The sequence below is a fragment of the Staurois parvus genome, unplaced genomic scaffold (assembly GCF_062004578.1).
Source record: "Staurois parvus isolate SC_StPar_1 unplaced genomic scaffold, SC_StPar_1.0 ptg000713l, whole genome shotgun sequence".
Lineage (NCBI taxonomy): Eukaryota > Metazoa > Chordata > Amphibia > Anura > Ranidae > Staurois > Staurois parvus.
Window position 1 is genome coordinate 110001 of NW_028318509.1, and position 19896 is coordinate 129896.

The 19896-nt window shown below is 45.3% G+C and overlaps 1 protein-coding gene across 1 annotated transcript in view; it reads left to right on the plus strand.

The window, feature by feature from the left end:
* The window catches only part of PLEKHB1 (pleckstrin homology domain containing B1), a 28262-nt gene extending 12007 nt beyond the window's left edge, over positions 1 to 16255 (plus strand). The window contains exons 6-7 of the mRNA XM_089653438.1: positions 6530 to 6629; positions 15871 to 16255. Coding sequence (XP_089509564.1) covers positions 6530 to 6629; positions 15871 to 16004 — 234 coding nt within the window. The 3' untranslated portion in view covers positions 16005 to 16255. The remainder of the gene's footprint in view (positions 1 to 6529; positions 6630 to 15870) is intronic.
* Positions 16256 to 19896: the final 3641 nt, after the last annotated feature.

Here is a 19896-nt window from a genome sequence, read left to right on the forward strand (position 1 = left end):
ATCCCAATTGCATTTCTGGAAAAGTCCTTGGACTAGACCAAACTGGAGCCAATTGCATCACTGGAAGAGTCCTTGAACTAGACCAAACTGGAGATAGTCCTTGGACTAGACCAAACTGGAGCCAATTGCATCACTGGAAGAGTCCTTGAACTAGACCAAACTGGAGATAGTCCTTGGACTAGACCAAACTGGAGCCAATTGCATCACTGGAAGAGTCCTTGAACTAGACCAAACTGGAGATAGTCCTTGGACTAGACCAAACTGGAGCCAATTGCATCACTGGAAGAGTCCTTGAACTAGACCAAACTAGAGAGAGTCCTTGGACTAGACCAAACTAGAGCCAATCACATTCACTGGAAGAGTCCTTGGACTAGTCCAAACAAGAGACAATCACATTCACTGGAAGAGTCTTTAGACTTGACCAAACTAGAGCCAATCACATCGCTGGAAGAGTCCTTGGACTAGACCAAACTGGAGCCAATCGCATCGCTGGAATAGTCCTTGGACTAGACCAAACTAGAGCCAATCACATCGCTGGAAGAGTCCTTGGACTAGACCAAACTAGAGCCAATCACATCGCTGGAAGAGTCCCTGGACTAGACATATTTACAGGACCAGACCCCAAACAGGGGACATTCCAATCGCATCGTGGAAGAGTCTTTGAACTAGACCAAACTGGAGATAGTCCTTGAACTAGACCAAACTAGAGCTAATCACATCACTGGAAGAGTCCTTGGACTAGACATATTTACATGACCAGATCAAACAGGGGACATCCCAATCATATCGCTGGAAGAGTCCTCGAACTTGACCAAACTGGAGAGGTGAAAGAGCTTACAATTTATTGGGGTATAATGAAAGATGTAGAAAAGAATATGTAAAGTGAAAGTGGTTGTAAAGGCTGAAGGTTTTTTTACCTTTATGCATTCTATGTATGAAGGTAAAAAATCTTCTCTGTGCAGCATTCCCCCCCCAGCCCCCCATTACTCACCTAAGCCCCCTCTTGATCCAGGCTATCCCAGGACTCCCTCTCCTCCTTGGCTGAGACAGCAGTGGCCAGTGAGAAGAGAGGGTACGGGCTGAGCCGCGGCTCTGTGTGTGAGCAGCTGGGGAGTGCGCATGCTCGGGTTCCCCCATAGCAAGCTGCTTGCTGTAGGGGCACCCGATGGGAGGGAGAGGCCAGTAGTGCCGATGGGGGACCCGAGAAGAGGAGGATCTGGACTGCTCTGTAGAAAACCACTGCATACAGCACGTAAGCATAGACCTACAGTTGTGTTCAAAATAATAGCAGTCAGACATCACTAACCGGATCAATCACTGTTTTTGGTAGAAATGATATTTCTACATGGCAAATAATTTACTAGCAGGTGTAGTAGAGTAATAGAAATCCAACAGACCCAACAGTCATGACATGCATGCTGCTGATTCTGTGTCATTGAATCACTCATTGAAAGGGGCATGTTCAAAATAATAGCAGTGTGGAGTTCTATTAGTGAGGTCATTCATTCTTTGAAAAACAGGTGGCAATTATTGCCCTTATTTAAGGAAGGAAGGCAGCAAATGTTGTACATGCTGGTTACAGTGCATTTCTCTCTGAAATTCTGAGGAAAATGGGTCGTTCCAGACATTGTTCAGAAGAACAGCATACCTTGATTAAAAAGTTGATTGGAGAGGGGAAAACATATAAAGAAGTGCAGAACATGATAGGCTGCTCAGCTAAAATGATCGCAAATGCTTTAAAATGGCAACCAAAACCTGAAAGACGCGGAAGAAAGCGAAAAACTACCATTGGAATGGATAGAAGAATAGCCAAAATGGCAAGGACTCAGCCAACAATCAGCTCCAGGAAGATGAAAGAAGGTGTGACGTTCCCTGTGAGGACTGTTACAATTAGAAGACGCCTATGTGAAGCCAAGCTATCTGCAAGAAGCCCCCGCAAAGTCCCACTGTTGGAAAAAATACATGTGCTGAAGAGGTTACAATTTGCCAAAGAGCACATTGACTGACCTAAAGAGAAATGGCGCAACATTTTGTGGACTGATGAAAGTAAGATTGTTCTTTTTGGGTCTAGTGGGCGGAGACAGTTTGTCAGACGACCCCCAAACACTGAATTCAAGCCACAGTACACTGTGAAGACAGTGAAGCATGGTGGTGCAAGCATCATGATATGGGGATGTTTCGCATACTACGGTGTTGGGCCTATTTATCGCATACCAGGGATCATGGATCAGTTTTAATACATCAGAATACTTGAAGAGGTCATGCTGCCTTATGCTGAAGAGGAAATGCCCTTGAAATGGGTGTTCCAACAAGACAACGACCCCAAACACACCAGTAAATGTGCAACATCTTGGTTCCAGACCAACAAGATGGATGTTATGGAGTGGCCAGCTCAATCCCCGGATCTTAATCCAATAGAAAACTTGTGGGGTGACATCAAAAATGCCGTTTCTGAGGCAAAACCAAGAAATAGAGAAGAACTGTGGAATGTCGTCCAATCATCCTGGGCTGGAATACCTGATCACAGGGGCCAGAAGTTGGGTGACTCCATACAACACAGATGTACAGCAGTTCTCAGAAACAGTGCGACTACAACCAAATATTCATGAAGTCATTCAAAGGAAAGCAAAATCTTCAAACATTTTTCAGTTTATATAGTGAATGTTTGAGTTTGTAAAGAAGAATACAAACACTGCGATTTTTTTGAACAGTCTAATATTATTATTATTATACAGTATTTATATAGCGCTCAAAGGTTTGCTCAGCGCTGTACATTATAATATTCACTTTTCTTCATTTTTTTTAGAGGAACAACACAAATTTGATATAGTTTTCTTCATGTTTTGATTTGGAATAGAATGTGTCGTGTTCCCAATGCATTTGTGTGGATGGAAATAAAAGCTATTAGAAGGACTTTGAGCTTTATTCACTTTTTTCAACACACTGCTATTATTTTGAACACAACTGTATTTCTTATTTAAAAAAAAAAATTAAATCTTTAGAATCCCTTTAAATGTATCAGGGTATAGGGGAGGGGGCAGAATTTCAAACAACTTAATCTATTAGGGCATAAGGGAGAATGCACACTATGTAAAGCACCGTGTACATTGCCATACAGGGGCGGACTGACCATTTGGAAACTTGGGCACTGCCCGAGGGCCCGGGGTCAGTAGGGGGCCCCATGAGATGCCCCTGGTACCTTTTTCATAGGCTTTTTTGAGTTTGGGCAAGGACACAGGGGCCCCATGATCCCCTATTGCACGGGGGCCCCATGAGTTGTCAGTCCGCCCCTGTTGCCATATCATGTAGATTCCTGTATGAAGTAAATGAATATCACTGGGTGCAATGGAGTTCTAGAAACAAGCTGGATTCTGGATATTCCAAGTTACTGATCTGCCCCCTTCTGGTCGTTGGATGTAGCACACATGTCCTGTGTCATGCTGTATAGATGGATGCATTCATGGCTCTATATTCTGAAGTGTATTCTATTTTTCATTACTTTTTTTTTTTCTTTTCATTTATATCGGTGACATTAAATTTTGTCAAACGTCATACAATAGATGAAAGTTCTGTGCTAATGTGCCCACATCCTAAAATCCATAGACTAGACAAACGTACATGTAGTAAGGACTTTTTAAGGTGCGTACATTAGAAATTGTGGTCATAAAAAAAAAAAAAAATAGTGCAGTTAAAAAAATGACATATTGTACGCTTTTCTGCATCTTCCCTTATATCCTTATAGATTGTAAGCTCTTGTGTATTTATTTCAGGTACTTATATAGTGCCATCAGTTTACACAGCACTTTACATATACTGTATATTGTACATTCACATCAGTCCCTGCCCTCCAGGAGCCTACAGTCGAAGGTCCCAAGCTCACATTCATAAATACATACTAGGGCCAATTTAGACAGAAGTCAATTAGCCTACCAGCATGTCTTTGGAGTGTGGGAGGAAACTAAAGTACCCGGAGGAAACCCACGCAGGCACAGGGAGAACATGCAAACTCCAGGCAGGTAGTGCCGTGGCTGGGATTCGAACTGACAACCCTAGTACTGCCAGGGGGAATTGATAACCACTAAAGCAGGCCATACATGTGTCGAATTCCAAACAATTTTTTGAACGAAAATCGAAAACTTTGTTCGTTCTGTAATCCGATGGTATCACCAATGATTTCGCAAATTGGTCGTTTTTCACAAATTTTTCAGCATGCCCGATAAAGGAAATGGGGAGGAACCACGAAAATCGGTCGGTGCCATTGCCCCACCAACAGAGCGAAATTGGGCCGATTAGTCTTAGGTCCGATTTTCGAACTAAAAACTTGTTCGGAAATCGACCCATGTATGGCCAGCCTAAGCCACTGTGCAGCCCACACCCTCCCTTATACCCTCATAGCAGGGGTGCACTGACTACTCATGGGGCCCCCGGGCAATAGGGGATCATGGGGCCCCTGTGTCCTTGCCCAAACTCAAAAAAGCCTATGAAAAAGGTACCAGGGGCATCTCATGGGGCCCCCTACTGACCCCGGGCCCTTGGGCAGTGCCTAAGTTTCCAAATGGTCAGTCCGCCCCTGTATCCAGTTATATTCTGTGTATCCAAGAAAGAATCCAGGCCTTTTTTTAAAGCAATCCACTGAACTAGCCAGAATAACACAGAAGGGCCTTAAGTGGGGCAGGGGGTCCTCTGGTAGGGCAACCCCTTAGCCCACATTTCTCTTTTCATTCTGGTATCTGCTGCACCAAAGACCAACCTTTTCTGTCCTCAACAATACCAGTAATGGGCCCCCATTTCTATATCTTCTGCTTCATGTTATGGTATCCTAAGCATGGCTAAGTGGACCCCCAGTGCCTACCTACCCTAAGCGGAATTGGGGGTCCCATCTGAGGTCCCCTAAATATTGAACTTCTTTTCCTACAACCGACATATGTGAATAATGGATCAAATCTACAATATTATCATCCAAATGTTACAAAGTAACAAGAGCAGGATTGAAGACCTGTCCCACTCCAGCTATCGTTACATAGCTACATAGTTTGTCTGGCTGAAAAAAGACAAAAGTCCATCCAGTTCAACCATTAATAAAAAATAAAGTTATAATCCTACACCCACAGTTGATCCAGAGGAAGGCAAAAAAAACCCCAGCAAAGCACGATCCAATTTGCTCCGGATGGGAAACAAATTCCTTCCTGATCCCCCGAGAGGCAATTGGATATTCCCTGGATCAACTTTACCTATAAATGTTATATCCAGTTATATTCTGTGTACCTAAGAAAGATTCCAGGACTTTTTTAAAGCAATCCACTGAGCTGGCCAGAACCAACTCTTGAGGGAATCTATTCCACATTTTCACAGCTCTTACTGTGAAGAAACCTGCCGTGCTTCTGTGTTGTGTGAATAAGGTAGGACAGTGTGGGGAGCAGGGGTGGACTGACCATTCGAGCACTCGGGCACTACCCGAGGGCCCGGGGTCAGTAGGGGGCCCCATAAAATTCCCCAGGTACCTTTTTTATAGGCTTTTTTGAGTGTGGGCAAGGACACAGGGGCCCCATGATTCCCTATTGCCCAGGGGCCCCATGGGTTTTCAGTCCACCCCTGGTGGGGAGGGGGGAGTGCTGCAATGTTATGGAAGGGACAGACCCAGGGGTGGACTGACCATTCGTGTACTCGGGCACTGCCTGAGGGCCCAGGGTCAGTAGGGGGCCCCATGAAATGCCCCTGGTACCTTTTTAAAGGCTTTTTTGGGTGTGCTTTGAGTGTGGGCAAGAACGCAGGCATCCCGTGATCCCCTATTTCCCGGGGGCCCCATGAGTTGTCAGTCCACCCCTGGACAGACCTGCAGCGCCTCAAATGTTGTGCACTTCCTTGCGACAGTGGCGGGCCGGAGACGGGGAGAGGATATTCAGGCAACTATTTGGTGAGGCTGCGGTCTGGAAAGGAATGTTTCTGGGTCCAGATCTGGACCGTGGTCCACCATTTAGTGATGCCTGCTGTATAACCTAATATTTTGGCTCCCTCTAGTGGACCCTAAGTAGGAATTACATGCGAAGGTCACAGGCCAGGGTCAGCGTTCATCCCTGATAGGAAGCCATGTTCTGCCCGTCATCTCCCCGCCAGGGATTCTGGCAGCAGCAAGGACCCCAATAAACTGTTGACAGGGGCGGACTGACAACTCAAGGGGCCCCCCCGGGCAATAGGGGATCATGGGGCCCCTGTGTCCTCGCCCACACTCAAACCACACCAAAAAAAGCCTATGAAAGGTACCAGGGGCATCTCATGGGACCCCTTACTGACCCCGGGCCCTCGGGCAGTGCCCATGTTTCCGAATGGTCAGTCCACCCCTGACCCTGACACCACCCAAGGTGAAGAGATCTGGGTTTTTTTTAGGATCTGCTCTTTTTAAAAATAACTTTTAAAGTTGTTCAGCATTTACTGGACACATGGAGCATTTTACGGAGCATTTTACTGAGCGTACATATGATGTTTTTTATGAACACTGGTAATAATGGGTATTTGTTGTCCTGTCTTCTAGGTGTACATCTACAACCCTTATGACGATTATTACCAGAACGTTCCCATCAATGCTCACCACGCTGTCTATGTCAACCACGGATACTGTGGCCACGGCTATGGTAGGTGCTGGAACTGTGCAAGCATTGGCTTTCCCAGGGCATCAGTATACTGCAGATGTCTTTTTTATTGTCTATAGCAATCATCAATGTTGTATCTACCTGTGCTGGATGAAGGGTTTTTCATTAACCGCTTCCCAACCGCCCTATAGCAGAAATACTGCGACAGGGTGGCACGGGTGCGCAAAATCACATGTGTGTGTATGTTTGTGTATGTATTTATATATATATATATATATGTGTGTGTGTGTGTGTGATTTTTGCATTTCCGGGTAGGGGGCGCATGCGAGTCCTACCCGCGCCGCCGTTCGCAGCTGTCAATCACCGGGCCCCGGCCGATAATTACTCGCCAGAGCCCAGTGATTTCCGACAATCACCAACGGGGAGGAGGACTGTTTTTTTTACTAACAGTCCTCGTACCTGTCGGCTCGGGCACATTGCTCTGGATGCCTGTGCACAGCACAGCCATCCAGAGCAGTTTGATTACAGTGAAGCACACAGACACCGCCCCCTAGTAAAACACTCCCAGCACACAGTTAACCTTTTGATCAGAGCCCAGTGATTTCCGACAATCACCAACTGGGAGGAGGACTGTTTTTTTACTAACAGTCCTCCTACCTGTCGGCTCGGGCACATTGCTCTGGATGGCTGTGCACAGCACTGCCATCCAGAGCAGTGTGATTACAGTGAAGCACACAGACACCACCCCCTAGTAAAACACTCCCAGCACACAGTTAACCTTTTGATCACCCTGCGCAGAGCCATTAGTACATAGTTACATAGTTATTCTTACTGAAAAAAGGCAAAATCCATCCAGTTCAACCATAGAAAAAAAAAAAGTTATAATCCTACACCCACAGTTGATCCAGAGGAAGGCAAGAAAAATAGCAAAGCGTGATCCAATTTCCTCCTGCTGGGAAAAAAAATTCCTTCCAGATCTCCTGAGAGGCAATCAGATATTCCCTGGATCAACTTTACCTATAAATGTTATATCCAGTTATATTCTGTGTATCCAAGAAACAATCCACTGACCTGGCCAGAACCAACTCTGGAGGGAGTCTATAGAGTCTATACAGTGTCAGTGCTTTTTTTTTTTTAGCACTGATCACTGTACTGTTGTCACTGGGGATGTCAGTGACACCAAGTCAGTTCCCCCCAGTGTCAGAATGTCCACCGCAATCCCGCTAAAAGTCTCTGATCGCCGCCATTACTAGTAGAATAAAAAAAATTCCAGTATCTATACCACCATTTGCAAACGCTATAACTTTCACGTAAACCAATTAATTTACATGTATTGGGATTTTTTTTTACAAGTCGCACATTTTGGCGTAAATTTATGACAAAATTTTATTTTTTTTTTACTGGACATGTTTAATAGCAAAAAGTCAAAATAAATTTATGACAAATTTGTATTTTTTTTTTTTACATTTTTTACTGGACATGTTTAATAGCAAAAAGTCAAAAATATTGTTTTTTTTTTTCTCAAAATAGTCGGCCTTTTTTTTTTATAGCGCAAAAAATTAAAAATGTACAGGTGATCAAATACCACCGAAAGAAAGCTCAATTCGTGGGAAAAAAAGGACGTAAATTTAATTTGGGTGCAACGTTGCATGACCGCGCAATTGTCAGTTAAATTAACGCAGCGCTGTAACACAAAAAATGGACTGGTCAGGAAGGGGGGTAAGTCCTCTGGAGAGCAAGGGGTTGACTTGAAACAGAAAAGTTTGAATTTGGCCACTAGATGGTGCTAAGCATCACTGGAAATTCCTATAATAGGCAACAGTCATTAGAGGGGTTTTTTTGTTTTTTTTTTAATTGTAACTAGAAAAAAAAAAAATATTTAACCAGCATAGTATCCTAAGATATCTGCACAGAACTGATGTACATGCACTTCCCTTTGGGTGAATAGCTATACATGCCGTATTTGCCGGCGTATAAGACGACTTTTCAACCCGTGAAAATCTTTTGAAAAGTCGGGGGTCATCTTATACGCCGGTATACGGCGAGTCGGTGTCAGGGCGGCACTTTTTCAAGGGGCGGCGCCACCCCCCCCGTCCTCCTCCAACGGACACCAAGTACAGGGGTGGGCAGAGGGGCTGCTGTACCTTACCTGGCTCCGGTCCCGGTCCCACGACGATCCGGTCCAGGAAGCGCGGCTGCTCCTTTTTTCAGTTCGGCCGCTCGATGGTCCAGCCGCCCGCTCGGCTCCGCCTCCTCACCGGTGATTGGGCGCCAGCACTGGAAAGGCACACAGGCGACCAATCACCGGCGAGGAGGCGGAGCCGAACGGCCCCGCGAAAATCAAGTGGCCGAACTGAAAGAAGGAGCAGCCGCTCCTCTCCCCCACTGACACTAACGATGGGGCACTATTCCTCCTCCACACTGACACCAACGATGGGGCACTATTCCTCCTCCACACTGACACCAACGATGGGGCACTATTTTTCCTCCACACTGACACCAACGATGAGGCACTGTTCCTCCCCCACTGACACCAATGATGGGGCACTTTTCTCCCCACTGACACCAATGATGGAGCACTATTCCTCCCCCACTGACACCAATGATGGGGCACTATTCCTCCCACTGATACCAATGATGGGGCACTATTCCTCCCCCACTGACACCAATGATGGGGCACTTTTCTCCCCACTGACACCAATGATGGAGCACTATTCCTCCCCCACTGACACCAATGATGGGGCACTATTCCTCCCACTGATACCAATGATGGGGCACTATTCTCCCCACTGACACCAATGATGGGGCACTATTCCTCCCCCACTGGCACCAACCATGGGGCACTATTCCTCCTCCCCACTGACACCAACGATGGGGCACTATTCCCCCTCCCCACTGACACCAACGATGGGGCACTATTCCTTCCACTGATACCAATGATGGGGCGCTATTCCTCCCACTGACACCAATGATGGGGCGCAATTCCTGCCACTGATACCAATGATGGGGCGCTATTCCTCCCACTGACACCAATGATGGGGTGCTATTCCTCCCACTGACACTAATGATGGAGCACTATTCCTCCCACTGACACTAATGATGGGACACCATTCCTCCCACGGACACCAATGATGGGGCACGATTCTTCCCACTGACACCAATGATGGGGCACTATTCCTCCCACTGACTAATGATGGGGCACCATCATTGGTGTCAGTGGGAGCAATAGTCTCCCATCATTGGTATCAGTGGGAGGAATAGTGCCCCATCATTGGTATCAGTGGGAGGAATAGTGCCCCATCATTGGTATCAGTGGGAGGAATAGTGCCCCATCATTAGTGTCAGTGGGAGGAATAGTGCCCCATCATTGGTATCAGTGGGAGGAATAGCGCCCCATCATTGGTATCAGTGGGAGGAATAGTGCCCCATCATTGGTGTCAGTGGGAGGAATAGTGTTCCATCATTGGTATCAGTGGGATGAATAGTGCCCCATCATTGGTATCAGTGGGAGGAATAGTGCCCCATCATTGGTATCAGTGGGAGGAATAGTGCCCCATCATTGGTGTCAGTGGGAGGAATAGCACCCCATCATTGGAATACCATACTGAAATAGCATACCATATTGAAATCAAATCTGATGTTTTTTCATTTTTATTTGGTGTTGCCTCGGAATGGGGGTAGTCTTATACGGCGAGTATAGCTCAAACCCTATATTTTAACAGGAAAAGTAGGGGGTCGTCTTATACGCCCAGTCGTCTTATACGCCGGCAAATACGGTATTTTTTTTTCTATAGAACACATATATGCAGGTGCCAGACTACATGTAAATTGCACTCGTTCCTTCACCCCCAATTAGTGCACCCCCATGCATTGGAAAACATTTTAAATTTTTTCTGTGTGCAGTAATGCAGGTTTCTGTGTGGCCGTCTCTTTATAAAAAAAATTTCTTTCACTGGTAATATACTCACTAATATCTGCAGACTAAACCTGTTACATTGTATCCTGTGTGGTTTTTGTTGGTTTATACTGCCGCCTGCTGGTAAAAGTCTAACACTGTAACCTGTTCTTCAGCCAAAGGAGGTCCATCATATGAAATGTCTGCTCAAACCTGCGTTGGGTGTAGATGATCAGTTTGGACTCTAGTGTAAAATATACAGTATCTCCAAGAAGTGAGTCCACCCCTCACATTTCTGTAAATATTTGATTCTCTCTTTTCATGTGACAACACTGAAGAAATGACACTTTGCTACAATGTGACGTAGTCAGTGTACAGCTTGTATAACATGTAAATTTGCTGTCCCCTCAAAATAACTTAACACACAGCCATTAATGTCTACACCGCTGGCAACAAAAGTGAGTCCACCCCTAAGTGACAAGGTCCAAATTGGGCCCAATTAGCCATTTTCCCTCCCTGGTGTCATGTGACTCGTTAGTGTTACAAGGTCTCAGGTGTGAATGGGGAGCAGGTGTGTTACATTTGGTGTTATCGCTCTCACTCTCTCATACTGGTCACTGGAAGTTCAACATGGCACCTCATGGCAAAGAACTCTCTAAGGATCTGAAAAAAAGAATTGTTGCTCTACATAAAGATGGCCTAGGCTATAAGAAGATTGGCAAGTTCCTGAAACTGAGCTGCAGCACGGTGGCCAAGACCATTCAGCGGTTTAACAGGACAGGTTCTACTCAGAACAGGCCTCACTATGGTCCACCAAAGAAGTTGAGTGCACGTGCTCAGCGTCATATCCAGGAGGTTGTCTTTGGGAAATAGACGTATGAGTGCTGCCAGCATTGCTGCAGAGGTTGAAGGGGTGGGGGGGTCAGCCTGTCAGTGCTCAGACCATACGCCGCACACTGCATCAAATTGGTCTGCATGGCTGTTGTCCCAGAAGGAAGCCTCTTCTAAAGATGATGCACAAGAAAGCCCGCAAACAGTTTTCTGAAGACAAGCAGACTAAGGACATGGATTACTGGAACCATGTCTGGTGGTCTGATGACACCAACATCAACTGATTTGGTTCAGATGGTGTCAGGCGTGTGTGGCGGCAACCAGGTGAGGAGTACAAAGACAAGTGTGTCTTGCCTACAGTCAAGCATGATGGTGGGAGTGTCATGGTCTGGGGCTGCATGAGTGCTGCTGGCACTGGGGAGCTACAGTTCATTGAGGGAACCATGAATGCCAACGTGTACTGTGACATACTGAAGCAGAGCATGATCCCCTCCCTTCGGAGACTGGGCCGCAGGGCAGTATGCCAACATGATAACGACCCCAAACACACCTCCAAGACCACCACTGCCTTGCTAAAGAAGCTGAGCGTAAAGGTGATGGACTGGCCAAGCATGTCTCCAGACCTAAACCCTATTGAGCATCTGTGGGACATCCTCAAACGGAAGGTGGAGGAGCACAAGGTCTCTAACATCCACCAGCTCCATGATGTCGTCATGGAGGAGTGGAAGAGGACTCCAGTGGCAACCTGTGAAGCTCTGGTGACCTCCATGCCCAAGAGGGTTAAGGCAGTGCTGGAAAATAATGGCGGCCACACAAAATATTGACACTTTGGGCCCAGTTTGGACCTTGTCACTTAGGGGTGGACTCACTTTTGTTGCCAGCGGTTTAGACATTAATGGCTGTGTGTTGAGTTATTTTGAGGGGACAGCAAATCTACATGTTATACAAGCTGTACACCGACTACGTCACATTGTAGCGGTCATTTCTTCAGTGTTGTCACATGAAAAGATAGAATCAAATATTTACACACATGTGAGGGGTGGACTCACTTCTGGGAGATACTGTATATCTAGGGAACCTGAACTTGAGGCTTTTACCAATTTCTCCAGACTCAACAGCCTCTATAACTCTCCCTGCAAAAATAAAGGCATCATTCTAGACTAAAAGTTTTAGAAGGCTGTTGCTGCTGTCTGTAACTCTATTTTGACTCCCTTCCTGTCCCAGTGACACCAGGACAAAGTGTAAGGGAAAAAGAGTGATGGCGTTGGGAAGGTAAAGACAGTAAAACTTTGTAGGTGTTCCACCCCATTCCTCGCATCCTTTGATGCTGCCTTTGTTTTTACTGGAGAGGCTTCCCATCCCATCAGTTCCTTTCACCCCCCTGGATATGGGGCAGGAGGTAAAAACTTTCCAAAAAAGTCAGATCTTTGGAGGTCTAACCTTTCCCCACTGTGCCCAAAGCTTAGAGGATCCCTTTCTCTCCTCCCCATACAAACAAATTGACAACAGCACTGCAGTATGCACTCAAAAATAAATTAATAAACTACTATACAGTATATATATATATATATATATATATCTATATACACACACTCACTGGCCACATTATTAGGTACACCTTGCTAGTGGCAAGAAAATCTCTCTCACACCATCACACCACCACCACCACCAACCTGAACCATTGATACAAGGCAGGATGGAAATTTTTTATTATGTATTGATGTCATACATATCCATCAAACTTATATATCAAAAGTACAAATATAAATAAATAAATACAAAACTCAACAGAAAGGAAACTAAAAAGTCCCAACAGTCCCTGTGGGGAAAAAATCAAACAAATAATAAGCTTAGCTTTTATGGCTGCAAACGTAGAGTCCAGCTCCTGTAAATAAACCACAGAAATATATACATGCATACATATATACAACGGCCTTTACGGCCAGAAACTAAGGAAGTCCCAAGTCCCTGGGGGAAAAAACCTCACAAGGCAGGATGGATCCACCACACCATGACACAACCACCACCAGCCTAAACCATTGGTTTCATGCTTTCATGCTTTTGACTCCAAATTCTGACCCCACCATCCGAATGTTGCAGCAACCAGTCTGCCCATTCTCTTCTGACCTCTGACACCAACAAGGCATTTTCCTGCACACAACTGCCGCTCACTAGATATTTTCTCTTTTTCGGACCATTCTCTGTAAACTTTAGAGATAGTTGTGCATGAAAATCCCTGTAGATCAGCAGTTTTTGAAATGCTCAGACCAGCCCGTCTGGCACCAACAACCATGTCACGTTCAAAGTCACTTAAATCCCCTTTCTTTCCCATTCTGATGCTCAGTTTTAACTTCAGTAAGTTGTCTCCACCACGTCTAGATGCCTAAATGCATTGATTTGCTGCCATGTGATTGGCTAATCATGATTAGCAATTAGTGTTACCAAGCAATTGTGTGTGTGTGTATGTGTATATATATGTATATATGTGTGTGTGTGTGTATACAGTCAGGTCCATAAATATTGAGACATCAACACAATTCTAACATTTTTGGCTCTATACACCACCACAATGGATTTGAAATGAAACAAACAAGATGTGCTTTAACTGCAGACTGTCAGCTTTAATTTGAGGGTATTTACATCCAAATCAGGTGAACGGTGTAGGAATTACAACAGTTTGTATATGTGCCTCCCACTTGTTAAGGGACCAAAAGTAATGGGACAATTAGCTTCTCAGCTGTTCCATGGCCAGGTGTGTGTTATTCCCTCATTATCCCAATTACAATGAGCAGATAAAAGGTCCAGAGTTCATTTCAAGTGTGCTATTTGCATTTGGAATCTGTTGCTGTCAACTCTCAAGATGAGATCCAAAGAGCTGTCACTACCAGGGAAGCAAGCCATTATTAGGCTGAAAAAACAAAACAAACCCATCAGAGAGATAGCAAAAACATTAGGCGTGGCCAAAACAACTGCTTGGAACATTCTTAAAAAGAAGGAACGCACCAGTGAGCTCAGTAACACCAAAAGACCCGGAAGACCACAGAAAACAACTGTGGTGGATGACCGAAGAATTCTTTCCCTGGTGAAGAAAACACCCTTCACAACAGTTGGCCAGATCAAGAACACTCTCCAGGAGGTAGGTGTATGTGTGTCAAAGTCAACAATCAAGAGAAGACTTCACCAGAGTGAATGCAGAGGGTTCACCACAAGATGTAAACCATTGGTGAGCCTCAAAAACAGGAAGGCCAGATTAGAGTTTGCCAAACGACATCTAAAAAAGCCTTCACAGTTCTGGAACAACATCCTATGGACAGATGAGACCAAGATCAACTTGTACCAGAGTGATGGGAAGAGAAGAGTATGGAGAAGGAAAGGAACTGCTCATGATCCTAAGCATACCACCTCATCAGTGAAGCATGGTGGTGGTAGTGTCATGGCGTGGGCATGTATGGCTGCCAATGGAACTGGTTGTCTTGTATTTATTGATGATGTGACTGCTGACAAAAGCAGCAGGATGAATTCTGAAGTGTTTCGGGAATATTATCTGCTCATATTCAGCCAAATGCTTCACAACTCATTGGACGCCGCTTCACAGTGCAGATGGACAATGATCCAAAGCATACTGCAAAAGCAACCAAAGAGTTTTTTAAGGGAAAGAAGTGGAATGTTATGCAATGGCCAAGTCAGTCACCTGACCTGAATCCGATTGAGCATGCATTTCACTTGCTGAAGACAAAACTGAAGGGAAAATGCCCCAAGAACAAGCAGGAACTGAAGACAGTTGCAGTAGAGGCCTGGCAGAGCATCACCAGGGATGAAACCCAGCGTCTGGTGATGTCTATGCGTTCCAGACTTCAGGCTGTAATTGACTGCAAAGGATTTGCAACCAAGTATTAAAAAGTGAAAGTTTGATTTATGATTATTATTCTGTCCCATTACTTTTGGTCCCTTAACAAGTGGGAGGCACATATGCAAACTGTTGTAATTCCTACACCGTTCACCTGATTTGGATGTAAATACCCTCAAATTAAAGCTGACAGTCTGCAGTTAAAGCACATCTTGTTCATTTCATTTCATATCCATTGTGGTGGTGTATAGAGCCAAAAATGTTAGAATTATGTTGATGTCCCAATATTTATGGACCTGACTGTATATATGTGTGTGTGTGTATATATATATATATATGTATATGTGTGTGTGTATATATATATATATATATATATGTATATGTGTGTGTGTGTTCCCTTTTACTTCCTGCTCTACTGGAGATGCAACAGGATGTGTTATCCGTCTTGTACAGTTGTCACCAGAAAAGGCACCCCCATTGACCGATTTCCCCTCTTGTGCCAGTGACCACTTTTTCTACTTCCCATCACTTTCTTTATCAGAGACCAGGGTTACCTGCAACCAACAGAACAAAACTCCCCAACAGAGACACAGCCAGCAATAAAAACCTGACAGAGGGTTCTAACCCTTTCCCACTCCGCCCCACACCAAAAAATAGAACCTTTTGATAGACTTTGCTCGGTTGGTCACATGTTTCTCTTCCTTCCCCAGCTCCCGGCATGGCGCATGTCGTTGTCAGAGACGAGCGCAACACGTTTGGAGAACAAATTGCGCTGGGCCTGCTCGCCGGCGCTGTCACCTCCTCTGCCCTCAGCTCCTTGATGTGGCTGCCGTGTTGGTTCTGAGGAGTCTTCAGCAGAAAATGGGGACATACGTGATTCTTCTAAACCCAGTGGAGGGACCCATATGTCCTGTGTAATAATTAGGCCACTTACCTGCATCTTGTCCTAGGTGCTGAACCCTTCAGTATACTAGATTAGATGTTACATTGTTATTTATTGCACTTCTGTTGCACAATGATCTTCTGAGATCTGCTCCCAGATGATGTCTCCTTTTTCTTAAAATCTTTTAAATAAATGCTTAAAGTGTTACTAAACCCCAGACCCTGCATTCACTGTATCTGATCTCCCCGGACCCTGCATTCTCTGTATCTGATCTCCCCGGACCCTGCATTCACTGTATCTGGTCTCCCAGAACCCTGCATTCACTGTATCTGGTCTCCCAGGACCCCGCATTCACTATATCTGGTCTCCCAGGACCCCGCATTCACTATATCTGGTCTCCCAGGACCCCGCATTCACTATATCTGGTCTCCCCGGACCCCGCATTCACTATATCTGATCTCACCGGACCCCGCATTCACTATATCTGATCTCACCGGACCCTGCATTCACTATATCTGGTCTCCCAGAACCCTGCATTCACTATATCTGGTCTCCCAGGACCCTGCATTCACTATATCTGGTCTCCTCGGACCTCGCATTCACTATGTCTGATCTCCCAGGACCCTGCATTCACTATATCTGGTCTCCCAAAACCCCGCATTCACTATATCTGGTCTCCAAGGACCCCGCGTTCACTATATCTGATCTCCCAGGACCCTGCATTCATTATATCTGGTCTCCCAGAACCCGCATTGACTATATCTGGTCTCCCAGGACCCTGCATTCACTATATCTGATCTCCCAGGATTCTGCATTAATTATATCTGATCTCCCAGGATTCTGCATTGACTATATCTGACCTCCCAGGACCCTGCATTCACTGTATCTGGTCTCCCAGGATCCTGAATTCACTATATCTGCTTTCCCAGGACCCTGCATTCAGTATATCTAATCTCCCAGGACCCTGCATTCACTACATCTGATCTCCCAGGACCCTGCATTCACCATAACTGGTCTCCCAGGACTCTGCATTCACTATATCTGATCTCCCAGGACCCCGCATTCACTATATCTGATATCCCAGGACCCCGCATTCTCAATATCTGGTCTCCCAGGACCCCGCATTGACTATATCAGGTCACCCAGGACTCTGCATTCACTATATCTGATCTCCCAGGATTCTGCATTCACTATATCTGACCTCCCAGGACCCTGCATTCACTATATCTGGTCTCCCAGGATCCTGCATTCACTATATCTGCTCTCCCAGGACCCCGCATTCACTATATCTAATCTCCCTGGACCTTGCATTCACTATATCTGGTCTCCTGGACCCTGCATTCACTATGTCTGATCTCCCAGGACCCTGCATTCACTATATCTGGTCTCCCCGGACCCCGCATTCACTATATCTGATCTCCCAAGACACCGCATGCACTATATCTGGTCTCCCAGGATCCAGCATTCACTATATCTGGTCTCCCGGACCCTGCATTCACTATATCAGGCCTCCCCAGAGCCTGCATTTACTATATCTGGTCTGCCTGGACCCCGCATTCACTATATCTTGTCTCCCCGGACTTCACATTCACTATATTAGGCCTCCCCGGACCCCGCATTCACTATATCTGATCTCCCCGGACCCTGCATTCACTATATCTGATCTCCCAGGACCCTGCATTCACTATATCTGATCTCCCAGGACCCTGCATTCACTATATCTTGTCTCCCCGGACTTCACATTCACTATATTAGGCCTCCCCGGACCCCGCATTCACTATATCTGGTCTCCCAGGGCCCTGCATTCACTATATCTGATCTCCCAGGACCCTGCATTCACTATATCTGGTCTCCCAGGACCCTGCGTTCACTATATCTGGTCTCCCAGGACCCTGCGTTCACTATATCTGGTCTCCCAGGACCCCGCATTCACTATATTTGGTCTCCCAGGACCCTGCATTCACTATATCTGGTCTCCCACAGTGCACAGCACATGGAAATGCAATTATTTTAGTAAATATAAACTGCTAAATACCTTTTCTCATCAGCAGTTAGAGCAGTCTTGTGACTTCTATCAGTGTTTAGCAGAGCACTAGTAAAAGGCTGTAGGAGGAGTTTTCATTCTCCCCTGATTGTCCTATGAGGCTGCAAAACCCCTGACCCTCTGGCCCTGTGCTGATCACATGCACTCTCCCAAGAAAAAACCTCTAGCAATACACACCAAACTAAGCATGTGTCGCTTGCCCTCAAGGCTCTGTTCTACCAACAGATGGATTGGGGACAGAAGAAGAAGGGGAGGATCAGAGAAGACAGGATCAAACATCCTTTTTACACAATGCGGAGTATTAACCCCTTAGGTTCCACAGTGAGTATAACAAGCATGCTTTACTGCATATACAGACTGATTGTACTGTTGTGGGTTTAGTAACGCTTTAATGTAAATCTTCCATTTTTTGGGAATCGGAGTGCTTCATGAGTCATTTTGTAATTCAATGTACATGTTAATTTTTTTCTATGCATATGGCATCCCTGGCAATGGCGTTGGGTTTACTGCACTGGGAGTTTCACCACTGGGGAGGTTTTTTTGCATGTCTAAAGGTATGGTGGGTCCAATGACATCATAAACAGACCCTAGGGGCTCAGATGTACTGACATTTGTATCTAGTTGTTGACCCTTTTGACAACTGCCTTGCAATGTTGATTTCAGTTTGTTGTGGCCGAGGTGACCAGTAACTTGGGAGTAATCTAATGTCACCAACTAATCACAAATATTATACCTAGCTGAGCCCTGAGAGCATCTGATCAGAACAGGGCGCCCACAAACGGGTCGTACTATTGGGGTTCCAATAGCAAAGTTTATGGGTCACCTCGGTTAATGGAGAGTAGTAATCAACCAATAATATCGGCTGTAATGATGTAAAAACAAAGAAAAAATATCATTATCAATAATATAGGTTTGGATAGCTCTGACATATACCGCAGTGCTGTACATTGAACATAGTCAGTCACATCAGTCTCTGCAATGGAGGAGCTTCCAGTCTAATGTCTCCAGCACAGTCACACACTATTATTATTATACATTGATATAGCTCTGACATATACCGCAGCGTTGTACAGAGAACACTGAGCCAGTCACATCTGTCTCTGCACCAGAGGAGCTGACACTCTATACCGCGTTCCAAATTATTATACAAATTCTATTTAAGTGTCACAAAGATGAAATATTTTGTTTTTCAGTGTAACTCATGGATGGCATTGTGTGTCAGGGCTCTTTTGATCACTGAAAACAATCTGGGACACCTGTGATAATTAGATTGGCCGGTGAGCCCAATTTAAGGAAAAACTACTAAAGGAGGGTGTTCCACATTATTAAGCAGAGCACCATTTTCAAGCAATATGGGGAAGAAAAAGGATCTCTCTGCTGCCGGAAAGAGTGAAATAGTTCAATGCCTTGGACGAGGTATGAAAACATTTGATATTTCACAAAAACGTAAGCGTGATCATCGCACTATTAATAGATTTGTGGCTGATTCAGAGCACAGACGGGTTGGTGCAGATAAAGGCACATTGAGGAAGATTTCTGCCAGATCCATGCATCGGATCAAGAGAGCAGCTGCTAAAATACCATTACATAGCAGCAAACAGATATTTGAAGCTGCTGGTGCCTCTGGAGTCCCACGGGCATCAAGGTGTAGAGTCCTCCAGAGTCTTGTAACTGTGCATAAACCTTCTATTCGGCCACCACTAACCAATGCTCACAAGCAGAAATGGCTGCATTGGGCAGAAAAATACATGAAGACTAATTTTTAAACAGTCCTGTTCACTGATGAATGCCGTGCAACCCTGGATGGTC